This window comes from Saimiri boliviensis, chromosome 2 (assembly GCF_048565385.1).
Source record: "Saimiri boliviensis isolate mSaiBol1 chromosome 2, mSaiBol1.pri, whole genome shotgun sequence".
In the NCBI taxonomy this organism is placed as follows: domain Eukaryota; kingdom Metazoa; phylum Chordata; class Mammalia; order Primates; family Cebidae; genus Saimiri; species Saimiri boliviensis.
The window spans coordinates 126,460,490-126,481,485 of record NC_133450.1 but is presented as its reverse complement, the minus strand read 5'-3'; the positions used below and the strand labels follow the sequence as shown (position 1 = coordinate 126,481,485).

Genomic DNA, 20,996 nt, shown 5'->3' with positions numbered 1-20,996 from the left:
GTGGTCCATCATCCTCGGCCTCCCTAAGTGCTGGGATTATAGGCATGAGCCACTGCACCCGGCCCAGAGTCTCCTCTACTACAGAAATTAAATAAAATCAGTCTCAAAAGATTTCAGTTCAAGAACATAGGAAGGACTCCAGCTCCAGCCGAGTCCAGGCACTTGCTGCCTTTCCATTTGGAGGTAACGCCTCCAGCTGAAGGACAGACGTGTCCAACAGAAATATACCCCCAGGCCTCCACCACAGCAATGACAGATAAGTAGTCACGAGAAGCAACTAAAACGCCAAGTGTGGGAGCCTCCGTTCTGGCACTCCTCCTTGCTTTCTGTGATCCAGGACTAAATCCCTTCACTTCTCCAGGCCTTCCAGAAACACCAAAGAAAGATAACAACTCCAAAGCAATAATATGAAAGAAAGAATTCAAGACCTGCGTTAAGTAATCATCCTCAGCGAGCCTGTCACACAAAAGCAGTGCCAGCCTGAATGAGATTTCCAGGAGGAGCTCACTGGTCAAGTTCCTAGAGCCTGAGGTCCAAGGTGTTCTTCCCATCAGAGAGAAAAGGTCGTATAGCAACACCCAAATGGCAGGGATCAGTGGATGCATCACACGAGAAAGACACAGCAGAAGAGCAAAGGAAAGGGACTTTTTCGTCAAAATACATCCCTTCGTGCTTCTCTAGGAGTAATCTCGCTGCTAGCTGAGGGACCTCAGCAGCAGAAGTGGAGGGGAAAGTGGATGGAACACTGCCTCAGGCACTGTCCTCGGGACTTTTCCTGTATCAGCTCATCTCATTCTCACTACAGCCTCACGGAGGAACCCTAGCATTGTTCCCAACTCACAGAGGAGGAAGCTAAGGCATTGGAAGTTTAGGGAACTCACCCGAGATCACGATGGGTAAGGCAGATCTAAGCAGTTTAACACCAGCGCCCACCGCAGTATGAGAAAAGACCGGCAGCATTCATGAAGCCATCTGGCTTCACCCCAGCATGTCTAAACAGAGAAGCCCTGAGGAGCTCGTGCCAGAAGAAGGAAAAGTCTGAGCAGGGGCACTTGCTGGGGTACCCTCTCTCGAAGGGAAGAGGTGCAGTGGCCCCAACTTCACACAGCACTGCCGGCAGCCATCACCATTATTGCCAGGAGAGGACCCTGTGCTCCACCGCTCTACAAAACTCCACACAGGGCTTTGTCTAAAATGTCTAAGCCTGTGCCCAGGTTAGGTGTCCAGGGCCAACCCCGCACATGCACGGCCCTGAGAATGAGTGCCTGTCTTGCCTTGTCCCAGTTTTGGCTCTGGGACTGAGGAATGTGATGTGGAAATCTGTAAACAACCTAAGTTGTGTGATACATGGGGGCAAATGGCTGCAAAGTGCTCATCTCCAACAATTAGAAAAGGTTTCATAGAAGAAGAGACGATTTTACTCAAAGGACGATGAGGGTTTGGACAACTGGGAATGGAGGGAGAGAGAAGGCAAGGGGCAGCAGTTGCCGGGAGCCTGCTATGTGCCTGGCCTGGTGCTAGGGACTTTTACATACACTTCCTCGCCAGTTGTCATGAAAGGCAAGGTGTGCTGCCACTCACAGATCGAGATACCACATCTCAGAGAGGGGAGCCTTAGAGTCATACCAACTAGGATTTGAATTCATGTTCATTGGATCCCAAAGCCCCCTCTACTGGCCCTATATTATCTTGCTGTGAGGAGGATGCGATGGAGGTGGGAGAGAGGACTCAGAAGGATAAGGGAGATGGGGGTTGGGCAGGACAGGGCACGTGACCCAAGGTCCCCTTCAGCCTAGCCAGAGCTTGGTCACCTGTCCCCGCCTCAAACACTGACCCCCTCTCCATGGAGTACATTATACAAAGACTGAAATGACAATTATAATTATTTTCAGAAAACGTTAATCAGTGCCAAACATGTTTATCTTATTATAAAAAGTTTAAATTGCCCTTCTCCTTGAGACAGGTTTGAGGGAACAGAGTCTGACAGTGATTCTGCTTAGAAAATCATCTCGTTTTCCTTCTCCATTATCCAGCTGTGATCATCTTGCCTATTACTTTGATGTATTTAACCTGAAATTCTTAGCCTTTTACGTTAAGATACAGTCAACCAGGCCACAAGAATGAAAGCACTCAGAATGAATCGGTGGGAGATTTCAGCAAGACGCAGAAATGGCCAACAGCATCACCCCGATCAGAAGCTTTGACTGGCAGCTTCATGTGGATGTCTAGACTCATACAAAATGAGAGAGTGCATGCCTGTTTTTATAAATACCAGCTGCTAGACAGCCTTTCTGAACAGGAGCTCTGTGTGGGAAAAGTAAGGTGAGACGGAGTGGGGACAACTGGCTGTCCTGTGAGAGTCGTGCCTGGTCCACCTGTGCCGGCATCTGAGTAATAGAAGATATGTGGGTTTTTGTATAAAATGAGATGCTTGGGCTGGGCATGGTGGCTCAGGCCTATAATCCCAGCACTTTGGGAGGCCAAGGCAGGCAGATCACAAGGTCAAGTGATCAAGACCATTCTGGCCAACATGGTGAAACCCCGTCTCTACTAAAGACACAAAAATTAGCCAGGCATGGTGGCACGTGCCTATAGTCCCAGCTACTCTGGAGGCTGAGGTGGGAGAATCGCTTGAACCTGGGAGGTGGAGATTGCAGTGAGCCGATATCACACCACTGCACTCCAGCCTGGGGACAGAGAGAGACTCTGTCTGAAAAAAAAAAAAAAAAAAAAAAAGATGCTTGAAGACCCTGGAGTGCAAAAGCCAGTTCTACTCTGTAAGGGCCACCTAACCTTGGGTAAATCGCTTCCCATCTCTGTGCCTTAGTTTCCCTGTTGTAAAATGGGAAAAATACCTGCACCGACGTCCTAGGGTTGCTGTAGGGCTTGAAGGAGTTAATACAGGCTTGTGAAGTGCTCAGGATGGTGCCCAGCACACTGAAAGCTCTACATGAGTGTCCACTACTTTACTGTCATCATCAGGAGACCTGTGAAGGCCAACGCTACACTTCTGAACTGAACTGGACCTTGGCTTCACCAGTCATCCTTGTATTCATCCTTGCATTACAGCATTCACTGGGCTGGCAGCCCATGCCTCTAACAGTGAGCCAGGAAGCCCCAGGGAAAAACTGAGTTAATTTCTAGCTAGCTCTTTTAAGGCAAAAGCACAGTCTTGACCACTTAGTCTCCAAACCATCTTCTGAGGGTTTGTCCTAAAATTAGAATTGATTAGGAGCCTTCTGAACACACCTATGCTGGGAATCCCCACCTTTTAATTTTTTGTTTTTTTAAGAGAAAATGGCTACATCCTTAGATGGGATATCTTCCCTTACCAAGAAGCGTAAAGGTCTTTTGAGTTTCGACCATTTCAGCTTGATCATTCACACCTTCAATGACAGTATTGCCTCCCATTCTTGTATAATTAAATTCTTCAGCACTCCCTGAAATCAAAAAGTGAGATTTGTTATGTCTGTAACACAGAAATTTGGACATACACATTTATCAAAAGCAGGGAATTTCATACTTAACAAGCTGTGTGAAGCACTTAACACAGGTGATTCCATTTATTCCTCAGAATTCTGCATTACAGCCAGATGCAAAGGCTTGTGCCTGTAATCCCAGTACTTTGGGAGGCTGAGGCAAGGGGCTCGCTTGAACCCAGAAGTTCAAGACCAGCCTGGCCAACAGGGCAAAACCCCATCTCCACAAAAAATTAGCTGGGCATGGCGGCACATGCCTGTGGTCCCAGCTATTCAGGAGGCTGATGCAGAAGGATCACGTGAGCCCAGGAGTTCGAGGCTGCAGTGAGCCACGTTGGCGCCACTGCACCCCAGGCTGGGTGACCCTGTCTCAAAAGAACAAAAACAAAACAAAACAACAACAACAACAAAAATTTTACATTACAGACGCAGAAGCTGAGACTCAGAAAAGTAAAGTGACTTTTTCAAGTTCCCATAGCAGATGGCAAGCAAAAATTTAAATGCAGGCCTAACTCTAAAGCTCATAGTTTTTGTTCCTGCACCTAACATTTTTACAGTTTTACTGAGGTTTACTAAACGTACAATAAACTGCATATGCTTAACATGTACAGTTTGATGAATTTTTTTTTTTTTGGTACACAAATTCATAAGTTTTTATTTTGAAAAAAATTCTTCCAACAGTATTGACATGCATACACTTTTATAAAACCATTAGCACAATCAGGATAATGACTGCGCGCGCACACACACACACGCACACACACACACGCACACACACACACCCACACACCCCTAATGTTTAAATAGTAGAGGATCCTTCGAAAAGCCCGTCTGCAGGTTTGCTATTCACATTCTGTTTGGTAGACAAGGCCAAGGATATCACCTTCATGTGAAATCTGCAGAAACTTAGATTCCAAGAATACAAGCCACTTCTCCAAAATTAGAGAGCTTGAGTTCAACTCCAACACACTCGAAGTCATCTCCGACAATTCTCACCTATCGGCATAACACACACGGCCAAGGCAGGCGAGCTGTGACAGTACAGGGCTCGGGGCCTATTGTATTTAAGGACAAACAGCCCTATGTTTTACCCATCTCTGAAGTATAATTAATTATGACTACAAATAATTAATGACCTTGAGCCATCAAGGGAGTTCAAATGATGATAGAGGTGCTTTGTTTTAAAAAGTGGGTTAACATGTCATATGTGCTAGAAAAACGACTATCTATAAATGTTCAAATGAAAAGGCAAGTTTGGTGACACCATATGTTCCAGCTGTCAGGAAGTCTTATTCAGGCGGTTCTAGCTGGAAGACCACAACCACCCAATGAGCCTCTTTGTTTTTTGAAATGGAGTCTTGCTCTGTTGCCCAGGCTGGAGAGCAGTGGCATGATCTTGGTTCACTGCAACCTCTGTCTCCCAGGTTCAAGCAATTCTTCTGCCTCTGCCTCCCAAGTAGCTGGGACTACAGGCACGCACCACCACACTGGCTAATTTTTCTATTTTTAGTAGAGAACAGGTTTTGCCATGTTGGCCAGGCTAGTCTTGAACTCCTGATCTCAGGTGACCCACCCACCTCGGCCTCCCAAAGTTCTGAGATTACAGTTGTGAGCCACCACCCTGGGTCCAATGAGCTTTAAAAATAACCCTTAGGCTTAAGAGCGCCTTCTCTCCCGGAACTCATCCCACAAGTCCTAATCCATCCCCTTAATTAGAGGCACCAATTCTGTCCTTGAAACCAAAGGATCTTACATCTTTGAGCGAATACTTCAAAAAAAGACGTATTACTGTACAAAGAAAGTTAATCTAGAATTTAAGCCCCCACATAAGAGAAAGACCCTTCCACACACCATCCATCACATACCCAGTTTAAGATGTTTAAATTCCGATTGCTGTGCAGATGCACAAAGCTGATAGAAAATGTGGTAATTTCGTTCATTTTCCGACTGTAAGACAAAGAAAAGTCCTCAAAATTACACCAAATCCTTACAAGCAAAAATGCCAGGTTTTTAATTAGAGGGTCCTAGATGGCTAATCGGGATGGACAATTCTGCTGTCCAGGATGTAATCTGGCCAGTTCACAGGCAGGCCCTTCCTCTCAGCTGAGAACTGGGTGGCCTGAGATGGCCTTCCAGGTAATGAGCGACCCAGAGAAAGTGTTAGCAAATGAAAACGTCCTATGAAATGGGAATGACGTAACTCATCCTAGTGGAAATTTTTAGAAACTTCCTGCGATACAAGGCTTACTGTTGCTCCCCTCCTGCACCAAAGCAATGAGAATTTTCTCCATGTTACTGGCAGAAAAGCCTTTCTCTTAAAACCCCCCTCAATAGCTCTGATTCCATTCCCTTCCGGATAGAAAAGCCAGTCTGTCAGCTTTGTCTATTTCAAACAGTTTTTGTGCTCTAGAAAGATATACTTGCTTTTTAAACTATCAGGGCTTTGTAAACGCCCCAAATAAAAGAAGTCGTAACCTTTTCCCGCAGTCACACAACTCATCTGGTATCACACCTATTCATCCGTCAATTTTTAATAAACAGCAAAAGGAATCCGAACTGCAAATGAAAGGCAAGAAAACCCTATTTTTCAACTCAGTATCATGTAGCTTGCCTGAGTACATATAATGAGATGTAAATGTAAATAACGCTAAAAAAGTTGGGAGAAAGGAAATTTAATACTTTTATCCTTACTTGAAAGACAACTCTGGATTTCTCCAGGAGGTAAGTTCTCATGTTGGCTCCTATAATCTGATTTCGCTCATCAAAACTGATTTCTGTATATTTCCCAAACCGACTGCTATTGTCATTGCGTGTGGTCTTGGCATTTCCGACAGCCTAAAAAACATAAGACTCTCTTGAAATAAACACATTAAAAGATTTTTGCCTCAAAATTACTGGAGGGGTTTTTAGTAAAATGCAATCCTGTACCCTAGGGGGAGGTCTGACTGGCAGAGGGAGGTCTCGGGAAAGAAAGCAACCCCAGGCTGGCAGCGAACATGACGAATCCCAAGCCTGCTGCTCAAGGCTCTCCTCAGTCCCACTGGCAGATGCTGGGGAAGACCAGAAAGAGCACAGGTTCTGATGTTTCAGGTTGCCAGGTTCCATCTTTGCTATCTGTATTTTAAGACTGGAATGTCTTTTTTATTTTTTATTTTTTTTAAAGACGGGGTTTCAACATGTTGGTCAGGCTGGTCTTGAACTCCTGACCTCAGGTGATCCGCCCGCCTTGGCCTCCAAAGTGCTTGGATTACAGGCGTGAGCCAAGACTGGAATGTCTTAAAAGTTAATTCATTGGCTGGGGGCAGCAGTGGCTCATGCCTATAATCCCAGCACTTCAGGAGGCTGAGGTGAGAAATTCACTTGAGGCCAGGAGTTTGAGATCAGACAAGGCAACGTAGTGAGACTCCCATCTCTACAAAACATAAAAAATAAAATTAGCCAGGCATGGTTGTGTGTGCCTGTAGTCCTAGATACTCAGAAAGCGGAGGTGGGAGGACTGCTGGCGCCCAGGAGGTGGAGGCTGCAGTGAGCTGACTGCACCACCGCACTCCAGCCTGCGTAACTGAGCGAGACCCTGTCTCAGAAACAAACAAACCAGAAAGTTAATTCGTCTTTCCAGCTCTTAACTTCTCTGTCATATGAGAATAATAAGCATCTCGCTGTTATGGACAGAATGTTTGTGTCCTCCCAAAATCCTCATGCTGAAATCCTAACCCTATGTATTGGTATCGTAAGATGGGCCTTTGGGAAGTAATGATGTCATGGGGGTAGAGCCCTCAGGAGTGGGATTTTAATGCCTGCGAAATACGGATCCTGGAGACCTCTCCTGCTCTCTTTCTTCCACATAAGGGTACCGTGAGAAGACAGCAGTCTGCAACCCAGAAGAGCGGCCTTGCCAGAACCCGACCCCTGCTAGCACCCTGATCTTGGACTTCCAGCCTCCAGAACTGCGAGAAATAAATTTCTGTTGTTTATAAGCCACCCAGTCAATGACACTAAAGTATATTATACTAAAGTATATTGATTATTATAATAGCAGCCCAGACTGACCAGACACTTACAGAGTTGGGAGGATTAAATGAGAGAATATGAGGTGCTTCATAGGTATTTGACCTCATTCAGGCCCCAAAATACCTACGATGCTCAATTAAAAGTTCACATCTGGCCAGGTGTGGTAGCAAACGCCTGTAATCCAAGCCCTTTAGAGGCCAAGGCGGGCGGATCACCTGAGGTCGGGAGTTCAAGACCAGCCTGACCAACATGGCGAAACCCCGTCTTATAAATAAATAAATAAAATAAAGTTCACATCTTTCATCCAACCTTTGTTCCAATCCCTACTCCTTACTGCTTTCCTACTCAACCTCTCCACTCAACCAAAAACCTGCTTCTTCCCATCCCTCCCATTCTCTGATCAGGAATTTTGCTTTTTACTTCTGTTCTTGAATTTCATCCCTCCTCTGCCCTCCTCACCCTCTCCTGAGTACTGTCTTTCTAGAAGGACCCTGTCCAGGTCATCATGCTGCCTGTCAATATGTATTTACTGAGCACCTACTATGTGCCATGTGCTCGGTAAACACCAGTGAACTAAATAGATGTGGTCCTGCCTTCATGGAGTATACAGTCTAGCGGGGGAGACAAACCCTAAATATTTACACAAGATCATCCACTGGGCATTTAACTTGGCACTGACTCTTGATAACATTTCTTTATTTTGAGACTGGGTCCCGCTCTGTCATCCAGGCTGGAGTGCAGTGGTGCAATCTCAGCTCACTGCAACCTCCATTTTCTGGCTCAAGCGATCATCCTACCTCAGCCTCTTGAGTAGCTGGAACCACAGAATGTGCCACCATGCCTGGCTAATTTTTTATATTTTTGGTAGAGGTGGGGTTTCATCATGTTGTCCAGGCTGGTCTGGAACCTCTGAGCTCCGCCAGCCTCACCTTCCCAAAGTGCAGGATTATAGATGTGAGCCACCACATCCAGCCTTGATAACTTTTCTATTGGTATCTTGAATTGTAATTTCTGTTTCTAAGTAAACCTATGCCTCTGGACTATGAGTTTTGCAGTGTTTCTTAGTCCCCCCCCCCTCATGTTTCTATTTAATTTTAAAATATTCTTACGTTAGGTTAGAAGAATCTTATACTTGGAGACTAGGTCTTATTCTTTTCTATCACTTCCCACATTAGCTAAGCAGTGGCTTCAACAGAGTAGGTGGACTGATAAATATTCATTGAGGATTTTGATTTGAGAAAACAGGGAGAAGAGGCCTAGGAGTCTAATGTTATTAATTATTTGCTCTACTTCCAAATAAATTCAAATCAATCCTCTTCCCATTTTGCAGGGCAGCTGGAGCTGGCTTACAGGACCCTCCTCTGTGCCTTTTGGGTGCCCCCTTCTTCCTTGAGGGCTGTCTCTTTACCCCTGGGCACTGCCACGCTTGGCCTTGCCCACCCTCTGTCCCAGTCAGCAGTGTGCTGATGAACTGGCCCTGGGGGAGGCCAGGAGGAAGAGACTTTGCCAAGCCAGAAGGTATAAATACTCCTCCCATGATTGATTTCATACTACCAAAGGTTTATCAATCAGCTTGCAAAATTCCTGAATATTGTAACCATCAGCTTATGAAAGCTGACGCCAGCTGGCTGGAGCACACCAGTGACTTGAGTGTACCAGTGATGTTTGTGGCTGAAGACATTTCCCCTGGGATAGAAATATAAACAAAGGACTCTGTCTGGTGGTAGATTTTCAGCCCAGCAGATACAGCAGGAGAGAGCATTGGAAGTAGCGATTCTGCCCCCAACTCCTTCAAATCCCACCAGCGAACAGGCTTCCTGGGTCTTTCCTGCCCTCACTTCTTTGGTCTTTAAGGGGTGGGAACTTGAATCAGCCTAGACAGCACACAAACCAACCAACCCCATTTCCGTCACCAACACACGGCTGCCTTCCGCCGTGGGACGCACCTCGGTGATGGGGTTAGACGCTAGGACCTTGTCCTCCACGTGAGTGTTGCTGCCTGATTTGCTGACGGTGGCAAAGTACCTCATGGCATAGCGAGCTGACACTGTCTTCCCAGCACCTGACTCCCCACTTACAATGATGGACTGGTTTCTGTTGTTTCTAAGGCAAATAAAAGAGTTTTAAAATATTAGTTTCCTCCCATCAAGAAGGCAATAGGTGCTAAGTAAGACAAACACGGAAAAGACAAAGGAGGGAAACTGTTTTGTCACTCTGCTATTTTTAAATCTCAATTTATTTCCTTCTAGATATTTTTTTCTAAGTCATGGTGCAGAACACAGAATTTAAAAAGTTCACATCTTTCATCCAACCTTTATTCCAGTCCCTACTCCTTACTGCTTCCCTACTCAACCTCGGAACCCAAACAAAAACCTGCTCCTTCCCATGCCTCCCACTCTCTGGTCAGGATTTTGCTTTTTACTTCTGTTCTTGAATTTCATCTGTCCTCTGCCCTCCCCACCCTCTCCTGAGCATCCTCTTTCTAGATGGACCCTGTGCAGGTCATCAGGCTGCCTGTCAGTATGTATTTACCGAGCACCATGCTGAGGGGCCCCAAGACCAATCCCAGGTTCAATGATCCACTAAGAGGACTCACAGGTCTCAGCAGATAGTCATACTCACAGCTGAGACTGACTGCAGCAAGGATATACGGCAAAGGCAGCAAAGGGAAAAGGCAACAGGGCGAGGTCCAGTGGAACCCAGGTGTAAACTTCCAGGGGTCCTCTCCCAGTCGGGTCACAAGGACACATTCAATTCCCCCAGCAAGGAATTTGATGGCACATGTGAAGTGCCGGCTGCCAGGGAAGCTCATTAGAGATGCAGTGCCCACCTCTTGCCTAGCACATGCCCACATTCCAGGCTCCCAGAAGGAAAGGAGGTATTCGGCACAAAGAACACCATTTACACAAACAGCTTAAGTTTAGGTCAAATGAGCCACTTTATCAACCAAGAAATGCCAGGGATCATCACGAAATCAGAGGCCAGCCATGGGCCGCCTTGCAAGCAGGCCTCTAAAGATAGCAACCTCAGGCCTTACGTCAACTCCTTCCTGCACATCCCACTTAAATATAAAAACATTTTCAAGGACATTATTTTGAGAGCAATTATTCAAAAGATGCTTGGGAACATATGCGCTCTGTAAGCCAACACGCTCTGTTATATAATTTAGAGATTCTTAAAAATGCATTAAACTTTTCGTGTCCTAAGACCGTGATGGCATAAGCTTCTAACGCTCCTCTGTGGATGCAGCACCGTTCACATGCCAGGTGCTGGGTGAATACAGACTCTCATTGAAGCTTCACCAAAATCCTATGACATAGATACCTCTTTTATAGGGGAGGGAAATGGTGATTCAGGGTGGAGTGACTTGACCACAGAGCCACAGCCTCCCATGTGAATGCTGGAGGAGACTTTGGGTATAGAGCCCCAGTTCAGTATTTTCATTTCAAAGAGAGAAGATGAAGACTTAGAGAAGGGGAATGACATGCTCAGTGTCTCTCAGGGCATAGAACAGGCCTTAGTAATCCCAGCCCTGTTCTACAGCCCTAGGGACACTACCCGTCTAGCATCAAACAAGGCCGACACAAGCCTGCTTTAGGCTCCATTCTATTATTGCAGTTACACGGATGGACCTCCAAGGAGAAACTGGCTCTTCAGGGCTGAAGTGAGCACTGCCCTACAGTGCAAAAGAGCTCATCCCACTGACACCCAGACCTTAATCTCCACCATACCTGGGAGACCTGCAGGGAGCCAGGGTAAATCTCAGAACCGTGAGGATTTTAGGGTTAGATGGAATCTTAGTGCTGCAGAAGCTGCTAATTCTCTACCCAGCAAGCATTTGCATCTCCTCTTCCTTCTTAGAAACTACGCCCCAGTGGTTAGCCAGCGCTCCGCTGTGCATGTGAAAGATTGCACATCCCAGGCTCCCTGTGTGAGTTAGGTCTTGGCGGATGAGCTGTCAGCAGAAGGGCTTTGTGGGGCTTCTGGAAAGTCTCCCTAGGGACGAATCCTTCCCCTCATATGCCTTGTCACCTAGAATACGGAAGACAGAGCTGAGCACTAGCTTCTCCCTGAGGATGACCGCCCCACCTCAGGGACAGGGAGCTCCATGGTACCGGGTCTCTGATGACTCCGAAGAGACTCGGTCTAGCCCCAGACTGCCCATCAGACGTCTGTGCAGGAAAGCAGCATGCGTTCTACCTCACGTAAGCTACCACCTGCTCCCTCATTATAAGCAGCAGAACCAGGAATGGGTGCCCCTGAGAGTCCAGCCCACAGACGAAGACCTAAAGCGGAAAGAGTTCAGGTGCTGTGGCCGGGGTTATTCAGCAAAGATTTAGGTGAAGAACAAGCAGGTCCAGGTCCTGTACCTTAGCTTTCCCATTTGTGAAATGAGGGCAGTGAAGTCAGTCGACTTCACAGGACTGCTGTAAGACTCAAGGGAGACCACTGTATGTGAAAGGTCTTTTGCAAACTGTAAAGGCAGCTACAAAGATAGGGCTGTGTTTTTATTCTCCATACTTGACAGAGGAAGACATTAAAGACAAAAGTGACAGTTATGGAAAAATAAACTAGAGTTTAAAAATCTGAGCACAAATCCCAGATCTGCCTTTTTACCTGCTGCCTAACTTGGGTGGGCTATTCCCTGAAGCTGTTTACAGCCCAGACATCTGCATTGTGAGCTATTCTGAGGCCATCCCAGATGACAGCTGGGAATGCGTGCAAGGGACTTCATTCACAGGAGGCTTTTCATACTAGTGAAAACGAGGACTCCAGGGGGCCCTGCAGTCCCTAGGAGTGAAATTAGGATACAATTCCAAGTCTCCTGCTACTAAAACCTGTGCTTGTCCATCATCAGATTCTGCTTCCTTTAACAGATGAAAAAAATAAAAAGCTTAAATATCTCATAGCAGAGAATAAATCAATACTCTCCAACTAAACACACTGCAAGAAAAGCATCTGCTTTTCCCAGACTGGTAGGGCTGACTTGACTACCTTGAAGGAACAAAACCCAGGAAACTTAGTCTGGATGGCTCAGGTACATTTAACAGCTGTCTGCTCTTCATTCCAGGTAGTCGGATCAGCAAAGCACAACCTCTGGCCTGTCTCTTAATGAGCCCAACCTGGTTACCTCCCCTCCATTGTGACAATCTGGTAAATGCAGGGAGCACTGGCAGAGCAAGGGGAAGTCCAGCCTGGCAGGAAGCTACCTGGCCATCTGCTTATATGCCTCTTCTGCCACGGCAAATATGTGTGGGTCCATATCGCCCATGTTCTGCCCGCTGTAGGCATGGATGATGGCATCTCCGTATATCGGCAGCTGCTTGTAAGGATTCATGGCCACCAAAATGATTCCTGGGGAAAGATGTTAGATGCAGTTAAAAGATTCTTACTGCCACCTGCCTCCCCAGGTTTGAGAAACCCCAGCTCTGTCACTCATTAAACCTTTCATGTGACTTTGGGCAGGTCACTTTATGCACTGAATTAATTCCCTGCCAGTCACCTATACCCCCAAGCTGGTCTGATGGTTGGATGACAGGACAGGTGGAAATGCCTCCAAACAGAGAGGCTTTTGCAATTCACCACGTAAATAATGTCATTGCCCAAAGTAAGTAATGAATGTATCAACTCCGATGAGAAACTCAGACACTAGCTTTCTTACATCTCCTTTTTCCAGTCTTAGTTCTTGTTGAAGATTCTCCCCACCTAGACACTGTTTACAACAAACTCTGGGTGCTCAGCACAAACACAGAACCACCAGAAGGCTCTAGACAGTATGCTCACATTCCAGCACCATTCCTCACCTCCTAGAAATGCCCTCCTTACCACTGTAGGTGTAAATGAGTTTGGATTCTGCAAAGCGGATTCTGAGGTTGTGGAGCACTGCGGGCTCATGGAGATAGCTGAGGGCCGTGAGGTCATTCTCGCCCACGAGGATGTCAGGATTCCGAAGTGGAGGCAGAGATTCTGGATTGACAGAATAATCCAGCTCCTGTGGACAAAGGGAAAATTAAAGCTCTGGAAACAAAAGGTGTTTGGTGTTTCTGCTGAAGCACTGTCCTTTGTCTTATCGACCCTTCCACTGGAGTCATCACTGACCCTGAAAAGCAAATGCATGTATAGCAACAAGAAAATCTTCACAGCTGACTCCTGGAATAATGAAAAGTAGGAGCAGGGGACAAGGGCACTGGCTGTGTGCACTGGGGCAAGTCACTTGCCCTCTCTGGGCCTCACTTCTTTCATCCGTGAAGAGGAGCTAGACCAGACCAGGGGTCCTCATAACTACAGAGGCCTCAGGAAAAGGTGCTGGGGAAGCTACATGGGCAGAGAGCCAGGTGCTCCCTCCTGAATCTCCCACAGGGCCTTTAGCTGTATGTGGTTTAAATGTTGGGGCCATGCAAGTTTTCATTTAAAGACAAGATGCTGCAGCTAAAATGACACACTGAACTAAAGTCCCTTAAGCTCTCAGGTTGTTGCGTCTCTGCTCAAAGTTGACACACTTGGTGGTGACAAACACCTAAAGGAGTCCATGCAGGTGGTGGTCTCTCTGTGAAAGCCCCCGGTGCAGGTATCTCCTGTCTGCAGCCACCCACGTGCCCATGGGCTCACAGTTCCCCCAGCAGGCCTGTCTATTCCTATCATTCTCAGCGCTGGGCCAAGTAATTTTCCCAGGCTCACTCCTCTTCTGCTAGATTTAACCTAGTATTCCTAAAGCAGCTGCTGGAGCAGAATGAAGGTGAACTGAGCATGCCCCGTGGCATCTGTGCCACAGACGGCTGGGCCTTCCCAATGTCAGCGTATTCTAATTCCTACACCCCCATTTCACTGCTGGGGGAAGTGAAGCCCGACTAAAGCGACTTGAGCTGGCTACCCAGCAAGCTTGTTTCTCTTCCGCCCTCCCAGGCCGCCTTCCTGCTATTTAGTCAGCATCTCTGGACTCCTTCTGATCTCTGGTCCTGGACCAGCTCCACAAGGTGGCCCAGCTGCCCCTTAGCAAGTGCCACTATGATGACCCATGCCAAGCACTCAGCATGGATTGTTCCACTTAATCCTCAAAACTGCCCTCCAGGGAGGATGGGACTACCCCAACCAAGAAAATGAATGAAACATTCATTTGAAAGATTGAGTTTGTTGTCCAAGGTCACGCAGTTCATCTGGGCCTCACTCTGAAGCCTGTGCTCTCTCACTAGCACAGTGCCTCCTTGTTGACGCTGGCAGGGGTCTTGCTTGTTGGTCTGTTCTGCGTAAAGAGAGCAGTTCAGGGCAATCCACACCTGGACACGGGTCCTCAGGCCAGCTCCCGCTCCCCTGTTACCAATGCAATTGTATTGTGACCTAACCCCGACCTGAATATTCCCAACCTAAACACTTTGGAGAATAAAATCAGGAAGAATGCTTCTCATACATATTTACTTTCCCTGTCTCTGTTTTTCAGTTGTACATCCACAACCCCCACTTCTGGTTTGGCCTCTGTGTATGTTATGTGTGAAAACAACAGAGAAACAGAAAGACGGGACCAGAGTCTTTGGGGGAAGGGAGAAAATGTGATGAACATTATGCTGACAGGTGGAGGCAGAGGCAACGCTGTCCTATAGCACACGGGCTTTGTCTCTCACGGTACTGACAAAGGGTTGAGTTCAAGAGCCGCCTGGCTGCCCGCCATCCTACTTGCCTCTGCAGCTGGGTCAAGGCCAGGAATGTAGCCACCTGAGGCCCTGCGGGCATTACTAAAGCAGCAAACTGCCACTGCAGCTGCTGTCTTGAGATTTTCCTCCCCAGACAAAGCTATCTGATCCCTAGTTGGAGCCTAGACTGTGCACAGGAGATACTCAATAAAAGCTGCGAGAAGCTCCTGCTGGGAAGGGAAGCCCCAGGAGGCAGCAACCTCTTCCCAGGGCTCCTGCCTTCAAACATGCACACAGGATTGTCTCATCACACTTCCGCAGCCCTGGGACAGTGCACAGTCATTACCTCCTTAGTACCTATGAGAATACTGGGGGCCTGCTGTTAAAGAGTTAACAGGTGGCCATGTGGCCATGCCAGGATCTGAATCTGAAGCCAGCTCATCTGATTCTACAGGATGCGTCTTTAACCTGTATGTTCTTCTCCCTTCCCAAGATCTCAGGAAATGTTCCCAAATCCAGGACCATCTGATTAGAAATAGTGTGTCCTGTCTCTGCAGAACCCATGTACATACCTTGTCAGTTAATCCTCACATGACGTTCCCCGGACCCACCTCTGGGATCTAGATGGTGCACAAATCTCCTGCCCAGTTCTGTATCCAGATACTTGATTCTAAACTCATCCAATCACCCTAGCTACAAATATAGTGAGATGTCACTACAGCAATGGCAGGCAAGATCGACTCAGGGGCACTCAAAACAAAGGCAGTCTTCAGAAGCTGCGTCATCAGAAGGCACGTGCAGCCTTGCAGGGAAGCTCCTCACTGGCTCATCCCACCATGGGGGCAACTGCTAAAGTTCATCCTCACCTCCCCCTCAGCACACCAGCACCAACAGAGGCGCCTCACAATGTCACACAAAGCTGAGCGTCCCTGCCTGCTTGTCCCTGCCACACTCCCTCCCTTACACATTTCTGTACGTCATCTCCTCCCACTCCTCCCTCTCCCTGCCTTATTTTCTCTCTCCCTCTTCTCATTTTCCTCCCCTTCCCATCTTGATGTTTTTATCTCCACCAGCGTATGTATGCCTTGGGCTCAAAAAAGTTTTTCATCTTTGCCCAATCTCTGGGCTGAGACTCATAAAGCCAAAACGGTGAATCACTTTTCAGCATTCTCCCAGCAATGCTGGGTGCCTGGAAATGCAACGCCGGGCACAGACCTGGCTCCTGCAGCTGGGCCATCATTACAGAGAGAGGCCCAGTGGACACAGCGCAGCATGGGGTGGGAGGGAAGGAGTACAGACACGTCGGTGACTCCTGGCACCAGTGGGTATTTGAAGATGGTGCTGGTGCCCACACGTGCACCCTCCCTGGGCTCCTCCCACATCCCACATGGCTGTCCATGGGTCCCTGTCCTCACACACCCCAGCTACCGCTTTACACATAGTCAGAGCTACAAACAGCAAGGACCCTCACCGTTCCATCCTCCAGCAGGAGTCGCAGGATCTTGTCACCAACTCTGTAGTCCTTGGCTATTTCAGCAGACTTCCAAACTTCTTCAGGATCAGGAATCCAAACCCTGTTGTACTGACCAACGGAAAAAGAAAAGCTAAACTTCAGGACTTTAAAAGCATAGATCCCTTCATGGTTAGACACAGGAAGGTTTCTTTCTGTCCACTAGGTCCACTCCTTCACTAGGAATACGTCTACGTAACTTTGCTTATGAGGTGATCTTTCACACACCTGCAATGCACCAGGCCTGGCTGCCTCATTTTACAGGCAATGGAACTCCCAAAGCCTCCTAGATAAACCTTGAATGCTGAAAGCCCGGATGTGGGAAAGAAATTCGCGAGTCCCTTAGCGGAAACATCTCAGGGCCGTGCACAGGGTTAGAGGAGAGGAATTTCTTTCGCCACGGGTTGACTATGGAGCTCTGGGCCACACATTTAACTTCCAGCGCCTCATTTTTCTCATCCATAAAATTGGCACAACACCTATTTCACAAGTTCAGTGGGAGGTTAAATTAGACTTCGTACTTCAAAGAACTTTGTAAAATGCTATGAAAGCACTATTACAGCAATGTCATCATAATCTTACCACACTGGTGGGCTGTCAAGGATTCCCACAGTGGGAAATGTGAAAGTCCAGACACAGCCACCCAGCTCAATTCCTGGCAGGCAACCAGCACGCCGGGCTCAGCGCCGCAGTACAAGTCTTTAGGTGGAGCCATGCTGCTGAAGGCTGAACGTGCGTCCCCCAAATGCGTATGCTGATGCCCTACTCCCAACTGACTATATTTGGAGACAGGGTCTTCAGAAGGTAATTAAAGTTAAATGAGGTCCTAAGGGTGAGCCCTCTGACCCAATAGGATTTTAAAATTAGTGTCCTTATAAGAGACACCTGAGAGTTTGATGTATTTTTCTACCATATGCATCTATTACTTCTATAATCAGAACAGTGAATACTAATCTTTAAAGGCAAATATCAAAATATATGCCCCTTCAAAAGAATGATATATAAATTCTGTGATATGGGGCATAGTAACTTTATTGATAATGGCCAAAAATTTAGAAACAGACTACATGCCCATTTATGAGAATAAATTTTTTAAAAACCAGTTATACCCATACAATGAAATACAACTTACCCACAAAAAGAAATGAACTACGGATGTAAGCAAGAGTATGGGTGAATCACCAAAGTGTGCTGAGTTAAAGAAGCCTTACCCAAATGAGCACTTCCTATCTGAGTCTCTTCAAATCAGTTCTGGAACAGCTAAAACTAACGCATGCTGGGAAAACATTCACAGCAGTACTTGCCTCTGAGGGTGGGTGGCTGGGGCCAGGGAGTGACTGAAGGTGTTCGAGGGGATCTTCTGGGAGTGATGGTAACATTCTGTATCTTGATGGGGCTTGGGTTACATAGGGGTTAAGCACTTTTCAAACCTCTGTCAATGCAGACTTAAGATTTGTGCATTTTATCATCTGTAAATTTTACACAGAAATTAAACAAATATGGAACTCTAGTTAATATGCATACTAAAATATTTAGAAGGTGTATTGATATATGATTTACTCTAAGATGCTTCAAAAAAATAGGATGGGGCCGGGCGCGGTGGCTCAAGCCTGTAATCCCAGCACTTTGGGAGGCTGAGGCGGGTGGATCACGAGGTCAGCAGATCGAGACCATCCTGGTCAACATGGTGAAACCCCGTCCCTACTAAAAATAAAAATTAGCTGGGCATGGTGGCACGTGACTGTAAACGAGGCTGAGGCAGGATAATTGCCTGAACCCAGGAGGTGGAGGTTGCGGTGAGCCGAGATCGCGCCATTGCACTCCAGCCTGGGTAACAAGAGTGAAACTCTGTCTCAAAGGCAAAAAAACAAAAACAAAAACAAAACAAAGTTCAGGGTACAAGTACTAGACTGGGACATGCTGGATGAGGGACCTACCTATTAGTTAATATAAATTGCCTTGTTTAATCAATAAAACAACAAAGTCACCGGATGGATATCAATCATGACTACTAAATCATTTGAGTGGCTTTAACCTTTTATTTTAAATTAAAGTATTGAATTTTATTTCACATGTATATTTTTGTTTCCCCACCATTTTCACATCTGACCACCTCTACTACTGTGCCCCTTCATAACATTCCACATATACTTAAAACCAGGCAAAGGGTGGAGTTCCATCTTAAAAAAACTACAGGCATTTTGGACAACACATTGATAGCAATGGAACCTGGACAACATTTATCCAACATGGTAGGGAAAGTTCTCACTCTGCATTATAAAAGGGCCAGCCAGGTATCAACTGCTACAGAAATGAAATAATATAGTTAAGAGTTTCCCACCCTCTTCCTCTATCTTCTGACTCTGCATCTTCCTCCACAGCTACTAAACATTGTCCAGTCATATGCACTGGCCCTGAACAGCACTTTAACCGTAAGACCACTGGTGGTGTTCTTTCTTCTTTCTTTTTTTTTTATTGCATTTTAGGTTTGGGGGTACATGTGAAGAACATGCAAGATTGTTGCATAGGTACACACATGGCAGTATGGTTTGCTGCCTTCCTTCCCCTCACCTGTATCTGTCATTTCTCCCCATGCTGTCTCTTCCCACGTCCCCACCCTCCTGGTGGTGTTATTTCAAAGCCCCCAAGGGAAACCGTTGGCTGTACAGACATTGTCAACATTGCGAGGGTTACTTTAATTGGACTGCCCTCGTAATTCATTGCCTCTGCTTCAACAATGTGCAATTCATCCTTTGCACCAGCTCCTAAACTGACTGTTCTTAAAGATAACTGGTGCTCATTTTCATCATTATCCACCTTAAAGTGATCATCTTTGTCAGCCTTTAGTTTACAACTGAAAAGACAGTTCTGGGGCCTTGGGGGGCTCATATCCATGTCCATCGAATCCTCCATTGGGTGGCAACACGCACTTGGGTGGAAGAGAAGGCGGACGAAGATAAACGACCACTGATCAAAAGAACAGCGACTCGGGACAGAATCACACCAGGGAAGAGTTGCTTTAATCTTTAACAGATAGCAAAAAGCAGGAGCTTGCTGAAATGTGACATGGATGGGTTAAGTTTTGAGAGAGAGAGAGAATGGAAGAATGACCTGGCAGGTGGTGACACACACTCCTGTGCAGATAGGAGGATGGAAGCCTCATAAACACACACATGCCTGTTTCATCTCAGACACACACACACACACACACACACACGCACGTACACACCCATCCTTATTGCCACAGGCTACACAGTTCCTACCCCAGGTCTGCTAATGCAAATATTTATGACTAATCTCGGGAAGCTCACTTCCATTAAAATGGATTAGGATGGGGGTCCTCCTAAGAGCTATCTGAGAGTTGGATGTATTTTCTACAACATGTATCTATTACTTTCATAATCAGAACAATGAATATTAATTTTTAAAGGCAAATGTCAAAATATATGCCCCCCCCCAAAAGAATTGTACATGAATTACTAAATTTATCAAGAATTGGCCGCTACAGGATCTCAGAACTGATTGTCTACTCCAAGTTGCTTGTGAAACTCCTTTTTAGAGCCGCAGAAAGCTTACTTCAAAAGGAAGTTGTGACAGCTGGCTAAGTGAAGCTGTTGACACTGGAGGTGTTCCGATGGAAGCTGAAGCTGAAGGCTCTGGGGGCCTTCCAAGGAAGCCTGGGGGTCTGAGATGTAACGTGAAAGTCACTAGGCCAACCAGTCCTTTAGTTTTACTGAGCCCCTAACTGAAGCCCAGAGAGAACAATAACTCACCAAACAGCACACAGAGAGTCTCAGAGGCCCAGGGCTCCAGCGGAGCTAGGACCTGTGACGCCCAGTGTGAACTCCTTGTTAAGTCGACGAATTTGGCCCTGAAAGTAATCTTGAACTCTCAACTGAACCACCTACTTAAGAGTCCACGTGCTCTCTTACCAACAGTTTCCTACTGGTTTCAGCTAAAAGCAGTATTAAATGACAGGCAGTATTAGGACATACGTAACCACTGGCGGCTTCTCTTCTGGAGTGAAGACCAATGACTCCTCAGCCCAGTAGCCCAGGCCACCCACACCCTGCGATCCTGGTGTCTGCTGGCACTGAGCGCCCTGCAGCTGAAACCCAGCCTGGTAAGTAAACACGATGAGTTTACTCAGCTTCAAGTAAGTTCCACCCATTCATTCCCACCCCCTCCTCCCTCACATTCCTCTACCCACAAAGCAATGCTTCAAACTGGAGGAAGAGCTAACTTTACAGCATTCATACAAATAAACGCAGTCCGCAGTCCATGCAAACAATGTAACCAGCTGTCACCTGATCTCCCAAATGTGGGGCCGTCCCATGAAGCAAGGGCCTGTGGACTGGGACCCAGATGGCT

The 20,996-nt window shown here is 46.8% G+C and overlaps 1 protein-coding gene across 6 annotated transcripts in view; it reads right to left on the bottom strand.

The window, feature by feature from the left end:
- The window catches only part of MYO5C (myosin VC), a 115,684-nt gene that overhangs the window by 87,510 nt on the left and 7,178 nt on the right, over positions 1–20,996 (bottom strand). For 5 of the 6 annotated variants that reach the window (XM_074394234.1, XM_003941618.4, XM_010352387.3 and 2 more), the window contains exons 2-8: positions 16,587–16,697; positions 13,317–13,482; positions 12,701–12,845; positions 9,437–9,593; positions 6,171–6,314; positions 5,345–5,426; positions 3,333–3,440 (exon numbers count right to left, since the gene is read on the bottom strand). In XM_074394234.1, coding sequence (XP_074250335.1) covers positions 3,333–3,440; positions 5,345–5,426; positions 6,171–6,314; positions 9,437–9,593; positions 12,701–12,845; positions 13,317–13,482; positions 16,587–16,697 — 913 coding nt within the window. Of the gene's footprint in view, positions 1–3,332; positions 3,441–5,344; positions 5,427–6,170; positions 6,315–9,436; positions 9,594–12,700; positions 12,846–13,316; positions 13,483–16,586; positions 16,698–20,996 lie in introns of those variants that run through there. The other variant, XM_074394235.1, reaches the window with a different exon arrangement.